At 36.3% G+C, this 20,653-nt stretch overlaps 1 protein-coding gene across 3 annotated transcripts in view; it reads left to right on the forward strand.

The window, feature by feature from the left end:
- ATM (ATM serine/threonine kinase) overlaps positions 1 to 20,653 on the forward strand; it is a 126,101-nt gene that overhangs the window by 72,381 nt on the left and 33,067 nt on the right. For 2 of the 3 annotated variants that reach the window (XM_087433661.1, XM_087433660.1), the window contains 12 exons: positions 1,342 to 1,429; positions 3,676 to 3,831; positions 7,490 to 7,598; positions 9,904 to 9,992; positions 10,092 to 10,194; positions 10,771 to 10,919; positions 12,666 to 12,770; positions 14,063 to 14,182; positions 17,436 to 17,670; positions 18,216 to 18,383; positions 19,159 to 19,272; positions 20,275 to 20,492. In XM_087433661.1, coding sequence (XP_087289787.1) covers positions 1,342 to 1,429; positions 3,676 to 3,831; positions 7,490 to 7,598; positions 9,904 to 9,992; positions 10,092 to 10,194; positions 10,771 to 10,919; positions 12,666 to 12,770; positions 14,063 to 14,182; positions 17,436 to 17,670; positions 18,216 to 18,383; positions 19,159 to 19,272; positions 20,275 to 20,492 — 1,654 coding nt within the window. The remainder of the gene's footprint in view (positions 1 to 1,341; positions 1,430 to 3,675; positions 3,832 to 7,489; positions 7,599 to 9,903; positions 9,993 to 10,091; positions 10,195 to 10,770; positions 10,920 to 12,665; positions 12,771 to 14,062; positions 14,183 to 17,435; positions 17,671 to 18,215; positions 18,384 to 19,158; positions 19,273 to 20,274; positions 20,493 to 20,653) is intronic. The other variant, XM_014785193.2, reaches the window with a different exon arrangement.

The following is a 20,653-nucleotide window of genomic DNA, read 5'->3' on the forward strand; positions in this document are numbered from 1 at the left end:
TGAACTAATATGATTATAAACATAGACGTGGATGCCCATTCTGTGGTCCTACTTGATTATAAGTTGGTCATGTAAATGATCCACAGTATGCTTATATGAATTTTCTTTAGACCATTGAAATAAAATTCCTAAAATAGAAATTCTCATAGAGACTTTGCAAACTATTTAGACTATATCTCCTATCCTTAATTTGGGAAATACAGGTATAAATGATTCAGTTACCAGTAAGCATTTGAGTTTTAAATATTATGTAATTTAAAATAGTTTTAAAAATAATTTTATTACATATCAAGTTTAATATAGTCACTGCCTATGATAACCTGACAATTGATTGTCATGAACCTGGCCAAGCCTTTTTTTTCATGTTTATCATTTGTATATATGTATTTATGCTGCAGCCACTCAAAGGTAAAATTCTGTTATTGAAAGGAAAGTAAATGTAGATTTCTAGCAAATTAAATGGTTTGTCTTTTCTGATTTCTATAAGTCTCATTGCCTTCACTTGAATGTCCCATGTGCATCTCAAATTCAGCTGTCTGAAGGTAAACTTATCTTCTTCTCCTTCCTTTGGCCTCCTTCTCTTAATGTGTATGTCTTTAGTGAATGACATTCAGTTGCCCAAGCCAGAAATTTCTCTCATTTGTCTCATCTGATTACCAAATCCTGCTAATTCTATGTTATAAATAATGTTAGTCCATCTGTTTATCTCTGTCCCCAGCATCCTTCCTGCTTTCCAGCTCTGTGGTTCAGCACAATTGAAATTCTTTCAGTGATTTCTCCAAGTTCCTTCTTGTTCCAGCCGTCTCAGATAGTGTTACTATTGCCTGAAACACTATCCTTTCCTCTTCTCATGACAGACCATTACTCTTCTTTCAGATATCACTTTTTCTGTGAAGCTCGTCTTATTCAGATTAGATTCCTTTCTATATGCCTCTGTGGTTTTCTAAACTCTCCCCATCATAGCACTTATCACACTATGTTAAGAGTCTCTCAGGCCAGTCAGTGAGTTCTTTGTGGTCAGAAATAGTCTGTCTTATTCATGGTTTATACTGAGCATCTAGCACATAAAAGATCCCACATAAATATTTAGTGAAGCAATGAATTAGTCCTTTTCAGAAATAAAACATAAATTACAATTAAATTCTCAGTTTTATTAAGCAGAATAGTTTCTTTTAAAAGAAAAGCCATTAATTTCCATTTATCACTTCATATTTATTAAGAACCAATTTTGTGCTGGATACTGCCCACCAAAATTGTATATTGTAAAGGGAGACAGAAGGAAGAAAGTGCTTAAGCAAATCTTCTTAGGACTGAGAGGAGATATCTTTCTTTCTTTGTCAGAGTCAGAGCACATTTTCCGATGCTGTTTGGATAAAAAATCACAAAGAACAATGCTTGCTATTGTGGACTACATGAGGAGACAAAAGAGGTAATATAATGAATATTGCTTCTTGAGTTTGGGGGTTTAGAAGTGTAACTTTTTACTGCTGGCTGATTTTAACATGATTATTTTAGGTGATGCTGCTGCAAGGTACTGTATTTAATTTGTGCAATGCTTATATCTCCTTATACTAGTCCTGATTCAGGGTGGCACTTTGCTTAAATCAGTGTCAGGAACTCTGAACTCTAGTCCCAGCTGTACCAATAACAGTGTTGTCTTTGGTAAATCATGCAGCCTTTTGGGGCTTCAGCTTATTTCATCTACAAAGTGATGGGAAAGGAGTAAGTGATTTTCTAGGTAACTTTTAGATGTATTACCCCTCTTTTAACTTTTCCCGTTAGTTTTAGCTCCTAGAAGTAACTAAAGTTATGTAAAAGTCTTCTTTATGTATCTTTATTACAAAATGTGTTTCTTTACTGTGTACCATGGTCCTCAAAATCTTTGGTACTATATAGTAATACTGTGCGGTGGCAGCGTTTGTTTTCTTGATTCTGATAAATTGTTGTACAAATATAGTATCTTTGTTCCTATCATTTCTCATGAGATTTTTAATAGTGAGCAGGAATTGCTAGAGTGGATGGTCTGACTGATCTGTACTGCCCCAGAGTTGACCAGAACTTTGAAGAAATAATGTAGTAGGCCTATAACTTGACTAGGTAGGAATTGATGTCTCATGATTGTGTATTGTGATGGTGGCAGTGGTTGGTAAAGAATGGGAGGGAGAGGTGGGAAAACAATGAAGAACTGTTTAACCCAAATGCATTTACATCTTAAAAATTAATTCCTCTGTATCCCCCTCATACCATTCTACTTCACTCTTAGAAAAAGAAGTGTGTTGGTGTTTCACCGTCTTTGTTTCTGGTTAGAAAGTTGCTGAGTCACCTTATTGTTTTGTACCAGATCCTCCTCTGAGAAAGCCCATAAGAAGCTTTAACTATAGCTGGAAGCATCTTTCTTCTTGGTGTTAGGAGGCAGTTTCACTTTTGAATCATTCATTTCAGATTTATCCTTGGGGTAGAGTGTTGTTTTCATTGGCAGGCCTTGAAGAAGATATAAATTCTTAATATTCAGTTTTCATTCTGAATAAGACCTTAAAGAAGATTCCTTGAGAAAATATGAATGGGACATAGAATACAGGGTAAGGACCTGAGTTTAGGTCTAAGTCTGATACTCAGAAGCTTTGTGATCTCTGAACTTCAGGTTCCTCAGAATAGCTACAGTTAAATGTTGGCTATGTGATAGGCACTTTATTCATCAGCTTAAGAGGGGTTATTTAATCATTGCAACTAGTCTTTGAGGTATATATTGTTCCCAGGTTTTACAGATGAGGAAACTGAGGCTTAAGAAGTTAAGTTGCTGGGGCCGGCCCCATGGCATGGCGGTTGGGTGCATGTGCTCCGCTGCGGGCAGCCCAGGTTTGGATCCTGGGCGCGCACCCATGTATCGCTTGTCGGGCCATGCTGTGGCGGCGTCCTATATAAAGTGGAGGAAGATAGGCACAAATATTGGCCCAGGGCCAGTCTTTCTCAGCAAAAAGAGGAGGATTGGCATGGATGTTAGCTCAGGGCTGATCTTCCTCACACACGCACACACAAAAAAAAGAAGTTAAGTTGCTGAAAATCATACAGCTTGTAGTAGGTAATCCAGCTGGATTTGAACCTAGCTGTGTCCTACTCTAAAACCAGTGCTCTTAACCTTGTCACATCTCTATAATGTTAGCTTTATGGTCCCTTCCAATTCTGACCTGCTATTACCACAGTGGAAGATTTTTATTAAATAACTTAACCTAGGCAATACATTAAGGAGAAAATGAACTGCAGTAGGAAAGACATGTAATTGTGTCTTAGAAAAAACAATACTCTTATTAAATTGCCACTGAAAATGATTTGCATATGTGTTATTAGCTATTCTGTGCAGCTTGTTCTTAGCCTGTGGTTCGTGTGTCCGTTGGTGGAGAGCAAGTATGAACCTCAAATTTGTATGGGATGATAGTCCATAGCTTTAATCAGATTCTTTAAGGAGTGTGTGATCCGAGAAGAGTGACAAATAGGGCTCTTCAGCCATGTTATTTCAGATGTTTATAGCTATATATTGGGGAAATGTGGTTTTTGGTTATTTGAATGTAACTTTCTTTTTAAGTAGCACTTGCTACCAGTGTATTCTATATCAACATATTTCCTTTTGATATTGAACTTAAAGAAATGGACGTAACTTCATTTAAAATTTTTCTTTAGACCTTCCTCAGGAACAGTTTTTGATGATGCCTTCTGGCTGGAGTTGAATTATCTTGAGGTTGCCAAGGTAGCCCAGTCTTGTGCTGCCCACTTTACAGCATTGCTCTATGCAGAAATCTACGCAGATAAGAAAAGCATGGATGATCAAGAGAAAAGGTAATGGAATTTAGAGGTTTTGGTTGTTAAAATTGGTGTTGGCATTGTTTCAATAATGAAGATATATATTAAAGATTTGTTTTGCTTCCACTCTTCCATTTAGAAGACATTTTAGATAGAAGTTTTCTATCTTTTAAAGTGAAATGATAACAAATTTTTTTTAAAAAATAAGTAATTCTACTCTGAAATAAATAGAGATGTTTATTACTTAAGATAGCAAGCTCCTGGAGGACAGAGACCATACTTATTTTTCTCTGTATTCTCCAGAGCAGCTAGCATTGGGAACTTACTACAAGTGATCAGTAAATATTTTTCAAATGGTTGAGTGATTCCCTGATTTCAGTTAAATTAGATTTACCACTAAATCCCTTAGCTTATTCAAGTTCCAGTTTACTTGTTGACTGTAGAGTAGTATACCTGACTTCTTTCTTTGACTAAATCACTTTCATTAGTTTGCTATCTACCTGTATTTCTACTACTTTAATTTACTTTTCCTGAGTTAGAACTCTCATAAGAATCTAATAAGGATAGTCCTAGATCATAGTGAAATACAAAAACAACCAAGAAAGATGAAGAGTAGAAAATGTATACTGGGGCCGGCTCCGTGGCTTAGCGGTTAAGTGCGTGCGCTCTGATGCTGGCGGCCCGGGTTCGGATCCCGGGCGCGCCCCGAGGCACCACTTCTCCGTCCAACGCGAGGCCGAGTCCCACGTACAGCAACTAGAAGGATGTGAACCTATGACATACAACTATCTACTGGGGCTTTGGGGGGAAAAAAATGAATAAATAAAATCTTTAAAAAAAAAAAAAAAAGAAAATGTATACTGTATTATCCCAACTGCTCTCCTCAAATCTTTATTCCTTTGAAGTGGCCTAGTGTTTATTTTTACAGTTAGCCTTACTTTCTTACCACAAAATCACTCATATTACAAAGTTGAAATAGCAAAGATATATTATGTTGATAGATTTCTCATTCTTGCTACTTATAATTTCTACTTTGGATTGTCATTAAGCTGGAAGCAGTGTGATTTTTAGATGGTGGAAAACCAGGAATCAGAGTTCAGATCCTAGTCCAAAAATAATTAACTTAGTAGATTTGGACTTATTTCTTAACTCTCTGGTTTGGTATTTAATTTCTGCTTTTCAATTGAAAATAGTTAAAAATCTACAACATGTAGATTTTGTGTATAGTATGTCATTGACATGTTCATGATCACTATAGACTTCATACAAAGAAAGTGTGTTGTTCTTTAAGTATGTAATGAGTAAGAAATTGATTATTGCCTATTCTTAGAGTCTTAAAATTTTGAGTCAGGGCCTGCCTACTTGGTAGTAGTAATTATAATCTGAATGTGCTTCAGTATCTTTGTTCCATGGAGTGGTATTTTTTAATAATCAAGAGTGAATAACTGAGCTCTTCTATGAGTATAAATAAAAGCACCTTTAATTTGAGGGTAGGTGATTATATAGAATGTGGCAAATTTTTGCAGAATTGCTTGTTTAACAAGCAAGAGTGGCTTGATTTTATTTTGGTTAACTTTAGGGAAAAGGGCTTGACAAATAGGGCTTGCCATTTGCTTTGACGGTCTAGTTTTGATTTTTTTCTTTTTTCATGTGCCTTATGGGAAAGGGAGGGCAAACAGAGACATGAGGCGTATAGAGGGTAGAAAATGCTAATTTTCTTGGACTTTGTAAATCCAAAGTGATCAGGAAAAGTATAATTGTAAGCAAAATACAGAATAACAGTTTACAAACACTGTCAGGTCAGAAAAATTAATTGCGGGCTGGCCCCGTGGCTTAGCGGTTAAGTGCGCGCTCCGATGCTGGCGGCCTGGGTTCGGATCCCGGGCGTGCACCGACGCACCGCTTCTCCAGCCACGATGAGGCCGCGTCCCACATACAGCAACTAGAAGGCTGTGCAACTGTGACATACAACTATCTACTGGGGCTTTGGGGGAAAAAAATAAAATAAATAAAAATTAAAAAAATATATATTAATTGCTTTCTTCAGTTTCCTCTTCAAGTTATTCAGTAGCAAAATGCCTCATGCTAGGTATTCAGGAATACATAACAAAGTTTTATTTTATGTGTTAACTTGCTGCTGAGAAAGTGTGAGATTTCAAAATTTGTGTGCATAATTTTTTTAGAAGTCAAAACTCCTTCAAACAGGATTTAGACAACAGATGTTAGTTCCCAATCTTAGTCATTTTAGTATTCCTAATACCTAAGGCAATACCTGACAGAAGTCCTGGCAACTGTTTTTTGCCTGGATGAATTACAGCCTTAGACTAACAAAGTCATAACCTCTAATACTATCTTTCCTACTTGCCAATTTCTGCTCTGAAAACTAACTTTTTTTCCATATGACTTGCCAATAAGGAAAATGTATGTAGTATCTACATAGAGAGGTTACACAGCAAAATACAATGTCAGTACCGTTATGTCAATCAGTGATCTCCTCTGTCCCATCCTTCTGTGCTCCCTCTAAGAGGTAAATGTTATCTTGTGTTTTGAGTTTATCATTCCTTTTGATGATATTTTTATCATATGAATGTGAATCCATAAATATAGTTTAGTTTTCCTTATTTTTGAGCTTTATAAGAACTTATGTGCCCTTTTCTACAATTTGTTTTTTCACTCAATATTTTTGTAAGATTTACCTGTTTTGTGTTGCTGTAGTTCATTAATTTGTCTCTGCCACATAATGTACCATAGGGAGAATATGCCACAATTCATTTACCCATTCCCCTGTTAATGATATGTATCATTACATATGCATATATGTGCAGGGTATGTAATTTTCAACCTTATAAGATAGTGCCAAATTGTTTTTTAGTGGTTATACCAATTTGCATACTTCTCAGAAATGTAGTTCGTGAAGAGGTGGATCAGTAGGAAGCCTTACATTTGAAGAAGGGAGCCAGAGTACCACTATTTCTAGTTTGAGTGAAAAAAGTGAAGAAGAAAGTGGAATAAGTTTATAGGTAAATAGTAGAGGCACTATCACTTATGATAATGTTTATTTTACACATTGGATCATTATTGTCATAGACACTGTATGGCTGGCATGATTTTAGAATTGAAATTACTTATAGGACTGAATGTCATATGTATAAATGCATGGTTTAAAGCTAAGGCCTTGGCATAGACAAATCTGAGTTCTAATCCTGATTGTCACTTACTAGTTTTATAATCTTGGGTATAGGTGGATCCTACTGATCCATTTCCTTCTCAACACTTAATATTATCAGACTTCTTAATTTTTGCCAATTTATCAGGTGTTAAGTGGTATCTCAGTGTGGTCTTAATTTGTGTGCCTGTGATTGTTGATGAGGTCGAACTTCAGGTAAAACCACTGACAGAACATTTAGGAACTGAACTGGGGGGCATCTGTTCTATTTTTAAACAAGAATGTCTCTATAAATAAGCATATTTTGGCATATAGCCTTCCCATATATAAAATAGTGTCATTAAAATGTAATTCTCATTCAAATAATTAATATTCACAAATTTCTTTTCCATTCTAGGCCTAAATGGTATTATATTTTAAAGTATAAATAGTTCATTATGTTTTATTTGTGACCTTTGTTAGTTTTTCCTGTCAATGTCTATAGTATGTGTATTAACAAGCCTCAAAGTAGCGTAGTCTCATTAAAAGAAGTGCTCTTGTGACAAACAGAAGTCTTACGTTTGAAGAAGGAAGCCAGAGTACAACTATTTCTAATTTGAGTGAAAAAAGTAAAGAAGAAACTGGAATAAGTTTACAGGTAAATATTTTAGAGCCTATTATTTATTATAATATTTATTTTATACTTTGGATTAGTATTTTGTTATAGAAACTATATCTATATCATTTGATTTTCAAACTGAAGTTACTGTTTGGACTGAGCGTCCTAAACATAAATTCATGGTTTGAAGCTTAAGCCTTGGAGTAGACAGACATAAGTTCTAATCCTGACTCAACCACTAAATTGTATAATCTTGCACAAATTACTTAACCTTTCAAACTGTGAGTTCCTTTACCTGAAAGATGGAAGTAAAACCACCTGTCTCATAGGGTGAATTTATACCATATATTTTCTGCCATAGTACCCATTCATTTTCTTTATAGCACTTATAATTTATAGTGATATATTTATTTGTTTCCTTGTTTATTGTATGTCACATCTCAGAGCAGATTGCTTCTTCTATAAATTTCTTAATATCTGTTCTTAAATTGGCCCACAATACTGTCTGGCATTCTTAGTGAATTTCTTTGGTCAACTCATTCCTCTAAAATGACTCTTTCAACTTCTCCACTTCACTTAAACCTCTGATCTTCTCTTCTCTGCTTTTGATTTCAACTTACCTCCTTCTTCTTGGAGAAAACAGGGGACATAGATAGGAAGTCCCACCACAACCCACTATCAAACACAGAAATCTCCCTGCATCTGCTCCCATCATAGCCTTTACTTTTGTTAAAGTAGAGTAACAGTTTTTCCTTCTATCCAAGACTAATCCTTCTTCCAGTATTTTGTTTTTCATCAACTCTTTCTCAGAAAATTTATTTTTTATTGTACTGTGGTCTATCTTAACATATCCAAGCAATTTCAAACTTATCCTATTAAAAACATTCCCCTTCAAACTAACAAAATCATTTCCTTCTTCCGTATGTTCTTTTGTCATCCTTTTTTTCTTCCTTCCCTTCACAGCTATACTTTGTGAAAGAGTTGTCCACGTTTGCTACCTTCATTTCCGCTCCTTCCACACTCTCCACTAAAGTAGCACTTGCTAATGTCACCCATAAACTTCCTGATACTAAGTCTGGTGGTCACCTTTCATTCATCTTCCTTAATGTTTCTTTAACCCTTAACACCATCAACCATGCCTTGCTTGAAATATGTTCTTTCTACTTTTTTTGATCCCATTCTTCTGATTTTTCTCCTTCCCTTTTTGCTTCTGTATAGTCTTAACCTCTTTTACTGAGTTTTTGAAGTATTTTCTGTGTACTGGGCACTGTGCTAGGCTTAGGTACTGAACGTTCCAACACTGAGGGCTTGATTTCATGTTTATGTATAGAAACAGTTTAATTAGAATTGTAGAATTACGCCAATATCAATGAATTTGTATTTCAAAAATATTCTCCAGGCCGAGCACCAATAAGGCAGTTAAATTGCTTGATTGATTTTCTATGCAATACGGTTTCTAACTTTTTAAATTTTTTATTTTTTTCTATTTTCATTTTTATTTTACTGAGATGGTTTTAAACAGAATCAATTTTTAACTGTGTAAATTTTACAACAAAGATTTGAGTCATCACACCACTTCTTGATCCATATCACATTTTAGTAATTATAACATAATGCAATTTTGAGTTTTCTTTCAAAGAAAAACTCATGACCTTTATTTGTACCAAATTCACTTTTTTTTTTTTTTTGTGAGGGAGATCAGCCCTGAGCTAACATCAGTGCTAATCCTCCTCTTTTTCCTGAGGAAGACCAGCTCTGAGCTAGCATCTATTGCCAATCCTCCTCCTTTTTTTCTTCCCCAAAGCCCCAGTAGATAGTTGTATGTCATAGTTGCACATCCTTCTAGTTGCTGTATGTGGGACGCGGCCTCAGCATGGCCGGAGAAGTGGTGCCTCGGTGCGCGCCCGGGATCCGAACCCAGGCCGCCAGTAGCAGAGCACATGCACTTAACCGCTAAGCCACCGGGCCGGCCCTAACAAATTCAGTTTTTAAGTATCAGACTTTGCAGAATGTCATTTTCCCATGTACAGTTTTAGCTGTTGACAGGATTATTTGTTTTTGTTTTTATGATTATTTTTGCATGTGTTAAAAGCCTGGTAGGTTGGATTTATTTCTTATCTAATTGATGAAATTGTCAGCAATTCTCAGGTAATCGACAATCATTCTGTTGACTGGGATCGGTTTGCTGATCCAAATCTTTAGTATATATTTCAGTATCATTATATTTTATTTTTATACATTTAGAGTTGGGACTTACATGTTAGTAATGATATAATTTCCAATCTGCTAAATTCATAAAGCAATATTTTTTTCTCTCCAATTTTTGTTGTTTCCATGTTTTTAGGATCTGCTCTTAGAAATCTACAGAAGTATAGGAGAGCCAGATAGTCTGTATGGCTGTGGTGGAGGGAAAATGTTACAACCCCTTACTAGGTAAATTGCATTTTTCTACATAATGATATAATAATTCTGTTTGTGAAGGAGTTACATGCATGTAGAACTCAAAGGTATTTTGAAAATCTTTAATAATAGACTACGAACATATGAACATGAAGCAATGTGGGGGAAAGCCCTAGTAACATATGACCTTGAGACAGCAATCTCCTCATCAACCCGCCAGGCAGGAATTATTCAGGTATGTTTTTTTCTCTACTTTGGTAATGCACTACTAGTGTAGTGCTGAGAATATTTCAGTATGTCAGTGGAATATTTACACAGCTAGATAAACTCTTGAGATAAGACTGAAAGTTTTTCAGGCATTGGGCTAAAAACTCAGAGGGATCCACAGGTAAATCAGACAAGTCACTGACCTAAAAGATAGTGTAGATTTGTTGATCATGATCTTGTTAGCTAACAGTAGAAGACATTTCTTGACTGTACAGTGTGCCAGGTAGTGAATCAAGTCCTTTACTTGGAAAATCTCATGTAAACTATTTCTCATAGTTTGCATTCGAGTTGGTCCCAGAAGGTATCATTTCTGTTACCAGCTAATATTGCTTAGCATTCTTTCATCAAATATCAGAGTCGTTTGAGCTCTATCTATCTTCGTGTTTTGGGGGGAACATACTAAATAATATTTTGGGATTTTAAGTGATATATTGTCAACTACTAAAATTTTTTAAAGTTATTTTTCATGTTTGATTGCTATTTTTTGTTTCTCTAGTTTTGTTGTCTTTGATTACTTACTTTTTTTTTTTAAACTCCTGCTCAGGCCTTGCAGAATTTGGGACTCTGCCATATCCTTTCTGTCTATTTAAAAGGATTAGATCATGAAAATAAAGAGTGGTGTGCTGAACTACAGGAACTTCATTACCAAGTAGCATGGAGAAATATGCAGTGGGATCACTGTACTTCTGTCAAGTAAGGAGAACTCTGACATTTTTTATTGCCATTTGTCTAGTTATAAACAATAAACTGTTTTTATCTTGCTCTGTGAATGTAATAGGAGTTGTGTTTTTTATGTTTTGTAGATGCTGCAAGCTATAGATATGCCTAAATGCTTCAATAAGATAGCAAGAAGCAGTTAATGTACCTAGGTTTGAATTTCACTCTCTTCTTCCATTAGGGCAACTCCACCCCCACTTAAGATATATTTGAAAATAGAAATATAAAAAGTATTTTTTCATGAGAATCTTCTCGCTTATTATTTATAAATCCAAAGAAAAATATAGGCATGTTCCTTCCCACTCCCTGCTGCAAACATTTTAGTTAGTCAGATAGCAACTTTAGTGGCTGGATGGTACACAAAAGACTTATCTTTATTTATGAAATACTTTTTTTAATTAAAAAATACTGCTAAATCGGTAGCATAGGAAGGTAACGTTGATACCCTATGTGTAAGGTCACCATATTTTCCGCATGAAAAGCTAAACACCTAATCTAATGAAAGATTTTATATTTATGTAAAAAAGTCTTTTTTGATATAAACACCAAAAAATTAAATCATGTTAATTGTATGTTTAATCATTTTCATAGAAAAGAGTTTTCATTATTTGGACTGTCTTTCAAATTTCAAACTACTAGATTGCTATGGAATTAGAGGTATACTTTTATATTTTTACAACATTTTACTCTGTGAGCTTGTTTCTGCTTGCCTCTATAAATCATCTTATACTATTCTTCCCTTTGTCTACTATATTTCAGCCACATAGGCTTTCTGCTTGTTTTTCCATCAGGCCAAGCTGTTCCTACCTAAAGGCCTTAAATGTATCTTCTTTTTTCCCCTGTTACCATGTGTGTGGCTTCTTGTCATTCAGACTCTAGTTTAATAATGTCATATCTGGGCCGGCCCCGTGGCTTAGCGGTTAAGTGTGCGCACTCCGCTATTAGCGGCCTGGGTTCAGATCCCGGGCGCGCACTGAGGCACCGCTTCTCCGGCCACGCTGAGGCTGCGTCCCACATACAGTAACTAGAAGGATGTGCAACTATGACATACAACTATCTACTGGGGCTTTGGGGGAAAAAAAGGAGGAGGATTGGCAATAGATGTTAGCTCAGAGCTGGTCTTCCTCAGCAAAAAAAAGGAGGATTAGCATGGATGTTAGCTCAGGGCTGATCTTCCTCACACACAAAATAATAATAATGTCATATCTCCAGAGACACCTTTCCTGACCACCCATTCTAAAGTAGCCACCCAGTCATTCTATTTTGTTACCCTATTTTAATTCTCTGCCTGTCCCTTGTCACTATCTGATATTTTTATCATTTATTGTCACTCTTCTCCAAACCAGAACATAAACTCCATGAGAACAGGGACCTGATCTGACTTGTCCGCTAATGGATCCCCTGCATCTAGAACCTGGTGCCTAGTGCCTGGCACATAGTAGGTGTTCACTGAATACATAAATGAGAATACAGCACATTTAGAACTAGGCAAAATATCTGAGAAATTTACTTTCTTCTGCCTGAAGAATTTAAATGACCTACAAAATTCTTTGGATTTTTTTTTTTTTTACCAAAGTTTCTAGAAATGCATTTTTTTAAATGCAGAAATCTTAATTTTAGTGTTAAAGTTTTGTCTTTTGGTGAAATTATTTGTGTATGCATATCTTAGGATTCTTTGTTTTTAAGTATATTTTTTCTTTCATTTTTTCAATTATCTCACAGCAAAGGAGTAGAAGGAACCAGTTACCACGAATCATTGTACAATGCTCTGCAGTCTCTAAGAGACAGAGAATTCTCCACATTTTATGAAAGTCTCAAATATGCCAGGTATTATGAAAAGAAAGAAATATTGTAATTTAACATTTAATGTCATGGCTTCTTTTCTGAAAACTTGACAAATAATTTCAACATAAGGATTTGCACTGGTGAAGGGATAAGGGCTTGGTGGCTCTGATCAGGTTGTTTCCTTGTCATTCCTGCCCTCCTCTCAAAAAAAATCCCCTGTGTAAGAAATAATTCATACCAGTGAGTGTTGAAACTCAAACAATGCAAAGGGGAGGCAATATCCAGTGATTAGCAATTTCATAGCTTTTGCACATCTGAGAAATGTGTGCTCAGATGAGTTTATGGTTTCATGAGTTTATGAGTTTAGTGAGTTTGATCTTCTGCAAGGATGTTTTTATAAGAATTGTGTGTGTGCCGATCTTTAAAAAGTATTCTTCATGTTTTAAATGTTTTATATTAGAGAATTTTTTAATGCACATTTGTCAAATATCTATATATAGTACTAATGTTACCTTTTTAGTTTTTCTTTTAGTTGTAGGAGCATGCTCATATGTTAGGTACTTACATAAATTGTTACTATTATTTTTTCCTATGTAATACCTTTTTCTTTGTTTATGTGGTTCAAATATATTTTCTTTAAAAAAACAAATTCCCTTTGGGACCCCAGATCTGTTCTGTACGCTGAACCCTCAAGAAAGTCTTGTTGATTCCCACTCATCTCTTCTCTTCCTGGATGAGTATCCTGAAGAGTTTTAATCTTGTCTCCTCTAGTAGTTGTATGGCATTCACCTCGCTTAGCATTAGTGTTCTTTTTATAAAGTGGTGACTAATAGTCAATCCTTACAGGCTCGTCCTGAGGCACAAATGAGATAATGCACAAGAAAAGTACTTAACTATAACAGGCTAAACAAATGTAACGTTGTTTTTTACTTAACAGTAGTTAGTAACCTATTAAATCCTGTATTTTATTAGTGAAATAATATTTGCCACCATTTAAGTGCTTATTATGTGCTAGCCACTTTGTTAGGCTCTTTCCATATGTATTCTCTAGTCTTCAAAATCATTCTGGAAGTGAAAAAACGTAGGTTCAGAGGAATCCAGTACTGTGCCCAAAGTTATACAGCCATAAGTGGCAGGACTGGGATTTAGCTCTAGGTCTGTATGATTCCAAGACTTATTTTGTTTCTACTTCATATGCTGGTGCGTGTGAATATTAGTGTTAATAGATCAACACCAAAGCCTGTGATGAGAACTCTTTAACAACAAATTTGAACGTTTATCTTCCTGAAAACCTCTTCTTAGTTTTCACAGTGTCTCGTCTTTTCTGCCACTAGAGTGAAGGAAGTGGAAGAGTTGTGTAAGGGTAGCCTTGAGTCCGTGTATTCACTCTACCCCACACTGGGCAGACTGCAGGCCATCGGAGAGCTGGAAAACATTGGGGAGCTTTTCTCAAGGTATGATTCATGTGACTTTGTAATCCTCAAGAGCAGCTTTTCTGTTACCAGCAGTGACTTTAAAAAATGAAAATAGAGACCAGCAGTAGGTTTGTTTGTTTCCTTTTATGATAGTGTAAGTTCATTAGCCTAGTGAACTGTGCTCATATTAAAATAAAAATTTTCAAAAATAGTCATTGTAAAAATTCAAGTTTTTAAAATTTAGCTTTATTGTGCTTTCCTCTTTATAGCTTTTTCCCTGTTCTACCCCAGATAAAATTGTTTCCTCATGTTTTTCGTCATAGCACATTATACTCCATTCTGTTTTAGCACTGTGTTGGCGTTAGTGTCATTTTATGTATACTCTGCCATGCTCTACTAGAAGCTCCCTAAAAGTAGGGCCCATCCTCTTGTTTATTGTTATATCCCTGCTGCTTTTTCCTGGTGACTGATTCTTAGTCAACATTCAGTGGTCTTTATTCAGTGACCATCAATGAATTTGAAGTAGGTGTTTAGGGGAGATGGCCTCTTATAATGGTGAGAAGAAAGTGATCTAGAAATACTGGAAAATGAGATTAAAGACTTCTTCAGGATGCTGTGGATGTAAATTCAAACTTTATGACCCTGAGAAAGTCACTAGACTCTTTGGGCCTCACTTTCCTCATTTCTAAATGGGGGATTTACATTTGATGGTCTCTGGGCCCCTTTTGGCCCTGCCATTCTGAGTCAATGTTGTTATTATAAGAGGAAGGAAAGAGAGTATAAATTTCTAAGATCACCGTATCTTTATGCTAAAATAAACTTGGAATATGCTTTGTAAGTCAAAAGGAGAAGGAAATTTTAGAGTCAGAAAATAAAAAGAGTTTTTTCAAAATTGCATATAGCAGAAGACAAAGCCATTGATGTGGCTCTTAACTAAAGAATAAAGGAACAAAACTGCTTTCTGCTTTCATTGAAAAGTACATTGGTAGTTCTTTTTTTTTTTTTTTTTTTGTGAGGAAGATCAGCCCTGAGCTAACATCCGATGTCAATTCTCCTCTTTTTGCCGAGGAAGATTGGCCCTGGGCTAACATCCGTGCCCATCTTCCTCTACTTTATACGGGACGCCGCCACAGCATGGCTTGACAAGCAGTGTGTTGGTGCGTGCCCGGGATCCGAACCTGCGAACCCCAGGCCGCCAAAGCGGAGTGCACACACTTAACCTCTGTGCCACTGGCCAGGCCCCAACATTGGGAGTTCTTACGCCAGAAATCCAGGAACTTTTCATCTGAGTGAAAGATATCTTCAATTAAAGAGAGGATAGAATTCCTTAAGAAACTCCTCAAGAGTAATACTGGCTCTTCCTCTGGTAGGGATTATAAGGAAGAAAGGCAGAGGGAAAGTTTGATGAGCTGGTGAACAAATGCTTATGTTCTAGGACAGCAGTTCTCAAAGTGTGGTATGGAGGTTCCTAGGGGTCCCCAAGATCCATTCAGAGGGTCCATGAAATCAAAACTATCTTTATACTTACAGCAAGATATTCCTTTTTTTTTGGTCTCATTCTCTCATGAGGTACAGTGAAGTTTTGGTGAGGTATCAGAGAAAAATATCCACAATTATCTGAAAAGACCATTAATATACTCCTCCCTTTCCCACCTGCATATCTGTATGAGGGTAGATTTTCCTTATGTACTTCAACTAGAACATCATATCACAACAAACCAAATGCAGAAGCAATGATGAGAATTCAACTGTTTCAATTAATGCCAGACACCAAAGAGATTTGCAGAAATGCAATACAGTGCCATTTTTCTCACTAAATTTTGTTTTGAGAAGTACAGTTATTTTTCATAAAAGTGTTATTTTTGATGTATAGTAGATTTATTGTTCTTTTTAAATAAATTAATACAATTTAGATTTTTCTCAGTTTTGGTTTCTAATATAGTAAATATCAATAGATATAATCCAAATGAAAGCTCTTTGGGGGTCTCAATAATTTTTAAGTGTGTAAAGGGGTTCCTAAGATTAAAAAGCTGCTCTAGAGGGGCCGGCTCGGTGGCTTAGTGGTTAAGTTCGCACTCTCTGCTTTGATGGCCTGGGGTGGGTTCGGATCCCGGGCACGGACACACTGTTTATCAAGCTATGCTGTGGCAGGCCTCCCACATATAAAATAGAGGAAGATGGGCACGGATGTTAGCCCAGAGCCAATGTTCCTCAGCAAAAAGAGGAGGATTGGCAACAGATGTTAGCTCAGGGCTGATCTTCCTCACCAAAAAAAAAAGCCGCTCTAGGATCATTTTGGGAGAAATTAAAGTTTTGGTTCCTATGAATTTGTATTATTGTTTCCTTCTTTATCAAGCAACTAAACAAGCTTTCGTTTCCTAGTCATCGCCTTGTTATCTTCTTAGTCTCCCTGCCTTGCCCTGATTTCTCTCAATACAGTAGTCCTGAAGGATTGGACAGTATTGCTTAGTTTGAACATCTGGGAAGCATTCTCTTCTTATAAACTAACTGTACAATATGCATTTTCTCTTCCTTGAATAAATACCATTGGTAAATGAAACCTTTGACAGATGCCAACATTTCCTTCACTGGGTTGTGATTTCCTTGACCTGCAATCAATCATACAGAGTCATCTCCTGTGCCTGGGGGGCACAGTCAGCAATTAATGAGTTTACTTCATGTCCTTACTGACATGTCCTCTTTTACCACATGGAGCATTGAAGCAGGACTGGAGGTGTAGGCATTCTGTATGACAGGCCTGATGACTGTGTTCCCATTTCAAAAAAATATATATTTAAAAGTGCTGCTTTTTGTGAGGTCAAAGAATATTTTTAAGAAAATCTTAAAAAATGTTTATTATGAAGCCTAAAAAAAAAAATGTTTATCATCTGTGGCCTCTCTGCTGACCCTCAGAGGTCTGACCATTTTGTAGTTTTCTAAACTTTGGACCTTATTTCAGATTATTGAGAAGTTCTAGTCTTGTTACTGCAAAAACTCCTTTCTACAGTCACGCACTGTAATGATGTTTCAGTCAAAACAGAGTGCATATACGATGGTGGTCCCATAAGATTAAGACCATATAGCCTAGGTGTGTAGTAGGCTATACCACCTAGATTTGTGTAGTATACTCTATGACGTTCGCACAATGACAAAATCGCCTAACGATGCATTTCTCAGAACACATTCCTATTGTTCAGTGACACGTGACTGTATTATATCTTAAGTTTAGAACCTGCAGGATACCAATTTTTTTTTTTTCCTACTTACATGAATTCTATGATTTTGCTTTCAGATCAGTCACAGATAGGCAGCCCTCTGAAGTCTACATTAAGTGGCGAAAACACTCCCAGCTTCTCAAAGACAGTGATTTTAGTTTTCAGGAGCCTATCATGGCTCTACGCACAGTCATTTTGGAGATCTTGATGGAAAAGGAAATGGAGAGCTCCCAAAGAGAATGTTTTAAGGACATTCTCACCAAGCACCTTGTAGAACTCTCCACACTAGCCCGAACTTTCAAGAACACTCAGGTAATAGGATTTAAAACTGTGTCGTCTCACCTCTTGACTTTTCCTTTTATTACCCAGAAAATAGAAAGCATGAGTGAAAAAGAAATGTCATTGAGAGATAGAGATCACTATTAAAATATTATGCATAATTGTTTAAGATTTCTCATTTTGGAATTACACCTGAGTTTAGCCTTGGACAAAGTACTTACCCTCTCTAAACCTCAATTTCCTGGTTATAAAATGAGAAGATAACTGACTATATTGATAACAATTCAATGATTTTATACACTGTGTGTGTGTGTGTGTGTGTGTGTATTATAAATATACGTTCCAAGACTCCCAGTGGATGCCTGAAACCATAATAGTACTGAATCGTGTATATACATATATAGATATGAAAAACAGTCAGACGTGGGGGCTAGGAAGGCAGGTAGAGATGTACTTAAGACAGTCCTGACAAATAATCAAGTCTTCAATTAATGGTAGTTACTGCTTTCATTATTATTATTAGTGGTAGTAGTAATAATAGTAGAAGTATTCATTCTCATATGTCATTTTCATTTCAGCTCCCTGAAAGGGCAATATTTCAAATTAAACAGTATAATTCAGCTAGTTGTGGAGTCTCTGAGTGGCAGCTGGAGGAAGCACAAGTATTCTGGGCAAAAAAGGAGCAGAGCCTTGCCCTGAGTATTCTCAAGCAAATGATCAAGAAGTTGGATGCCAGTTGTACAGAGGTTCACTTTTTTTTTTTATTGGTTGAATTAGTATTTTACTGTTATAAATAATAAATCTGCAGTTTTATTAAAGTCTTGAAATTACTGATCCATGAACAAGAAATTGTAAAAGGGAGTCTGGAAAATTAATATTTGTAAAAGATGTTTGGAAAGTATTCATTTTTCGTATTTACAACAATTCAATCAGTCTATCTTTTGGTAGATTTATTTAATTTGTCTGAATATTTAAAGGTGTGGCCATAATGATGTCCTTCTGACATACACCCACTTAGTGAATATCAGTGTACAGTACTCTTGGTATTGGGCACTTGTGTGACATCCTCCATTATTAGAGAATTCATCATTATGTCAAAGCACTGGAAGTCGCTATGATATGATATGTAAATACTGCTTAACGATATGGGCCCTGGAGTAAGGCTGGCTAGAGTTACCTACCCTCTTGTACCTCAGTTTTAATTTTCTACTCTGCAAATTAAGGGTAATAACAGTACTCATTTTGCAGAGTCCTTGTGAGGATTAAACAAGTTAATATACATAAAGCCATCAGGAAGTGCCTGGCATATATAAGTACTCAGTAATTGTGAGTTGTTTCAAAGGAGTAATAATAATAAGAGAGGATAATTATTCCATAAACTTACATACTTGGAATTCTTGAAGTAGTTGTGTGGTGAAAGCAGATGAGGAAAAACATTTTTAACCTGCTTTTGTCCTCCACATGGAAGACATTTTTCTATCGTCACGAATTACCTTTTAACATTTTGCTTTCTGTATACAGAATGATCCCAACTTAAAACTTATATACACAGAATGTCTGAGGGTTTGTGGCAACTGGTTAGCAGAAACTTGCTTAGAAAATCCAGCAGTCATCATGCAGACCTATCTGGAAAAGGTAAGATTTTCTAGCAACCTTTGAGAGAGTTGTTGAGCATGAATATATTTGATCTTTTTATCAAGGCCAAATGTATTTCAAAAGCAAATAAAAGTATGATTTCGGGGCCGGCACGGTGGCGCAAGGGGTTAAGTGCACATGCTCCGCTGCGGCGGCCCAGGGTTCGCCAGTTCGGATCCCGGGCACGGACCGATGCACCGCTTGGCAAGCTATGCTGTGGCGGCGTCTCGTATAAAGTAGAGAATGATGGGCATGGATGTTAGCCCAGGGCCAGTCTTCCTCAGCAAAAAAGAGGAGGATTAGCAGTGGATGTTAGCTCAGGGCCGATCTTCCTCACAAAACAAAACAAAAAAAACTATGATTTCACTTTTCCGTATATTGTTACTGTTGTAGCTCTGTATAATCTTCAGGGCAGAATGAAACAGAATGTTACACAAGAAGGAGCATATTTTGAAAGTAAGCCCAAATATGTCTTCTCTCTACCCCTTACCACCAGCTACTCTTTCAACAAGTTTTTTCTGATAATTTCTCCATTTGTTTATCTACAAAAATAACTGATTAAGGAATATGCAAGTCAGCCTTTACAATTCGTTTGTAGCCCCAGCACCCTATAAGCAGGGCTAAGATTTCCGTCTTCCAGCCCCTTTCGACCTTCCTGTTTCTCCCTCTTATTCCTGAAGTTTAACTGATTTTGGAAATAGCTACCTCACTAAATAAGTGTGACATGAAAAGCATAATATGATTGTCTTTAAATTTTATAGAGTCCTTTGATTTTGCACAGTTCTTTACAAATATTAGCTGTTTGGGTTATTTCTGCACTGTCAAAGTTGTTTTGAAAAGTCAAGAAAATACTGTACTTATAATTTAGCCCTCACATATAATTTAGCCTGCACATATATATATAAGTTAAACTTCAGTGTGGATATTTCTTTGATCTGAGTGATTCTTTAGATGCATTTAGTATCTGTAAATACAATATAAATGGATTGTGTTTTCTTGAAGGCAGTGGAAGTTGCTGGAAATTGTGATGGAGAAAGCAACGATGAACTCAGAAATGGAAAAATGAAGGCCTTTCTCTCATTAGCACGGTTCTCAGATACTCAATACCAGAGAATCGAAAACTACATGAAATCATCAGAATTTGAAAATAAGCAAGCTCTCCTGAAAAGGGCCAAAGAGGAAGTGGGGCTTCTTAGGGAACATAAAATTCAGATGAACAGGTAACCCTTAGTGTCTATAAGTGGTAAGTGGCAAGATATACAGATACACAGTGACTATGTATATACAGATATACGGAACCAGAGCATGAACTCATTGTAGAGTATATGGGTGCTAGCTTTTTGTCTTGCCCTTTTTGGTTTGTTTGTTGGTATCATAGTTG

The sequence above is a fragment of the Ceratotherium simum genome, chromosome 7 (assembly GCF_057802395.1).
Source record: "Ceratotherium simum simum isolate JZ-2026a chromosome 7, ASM5780239v1, whole genome shotgun sequence".
NCBI classification, from domain to species: Eukaryota; Metazoa; Chordata; class Mammalia; order Perissodactyla; family Rhinocerotidae; genus Ceratotherium; species Ceratotherium simum.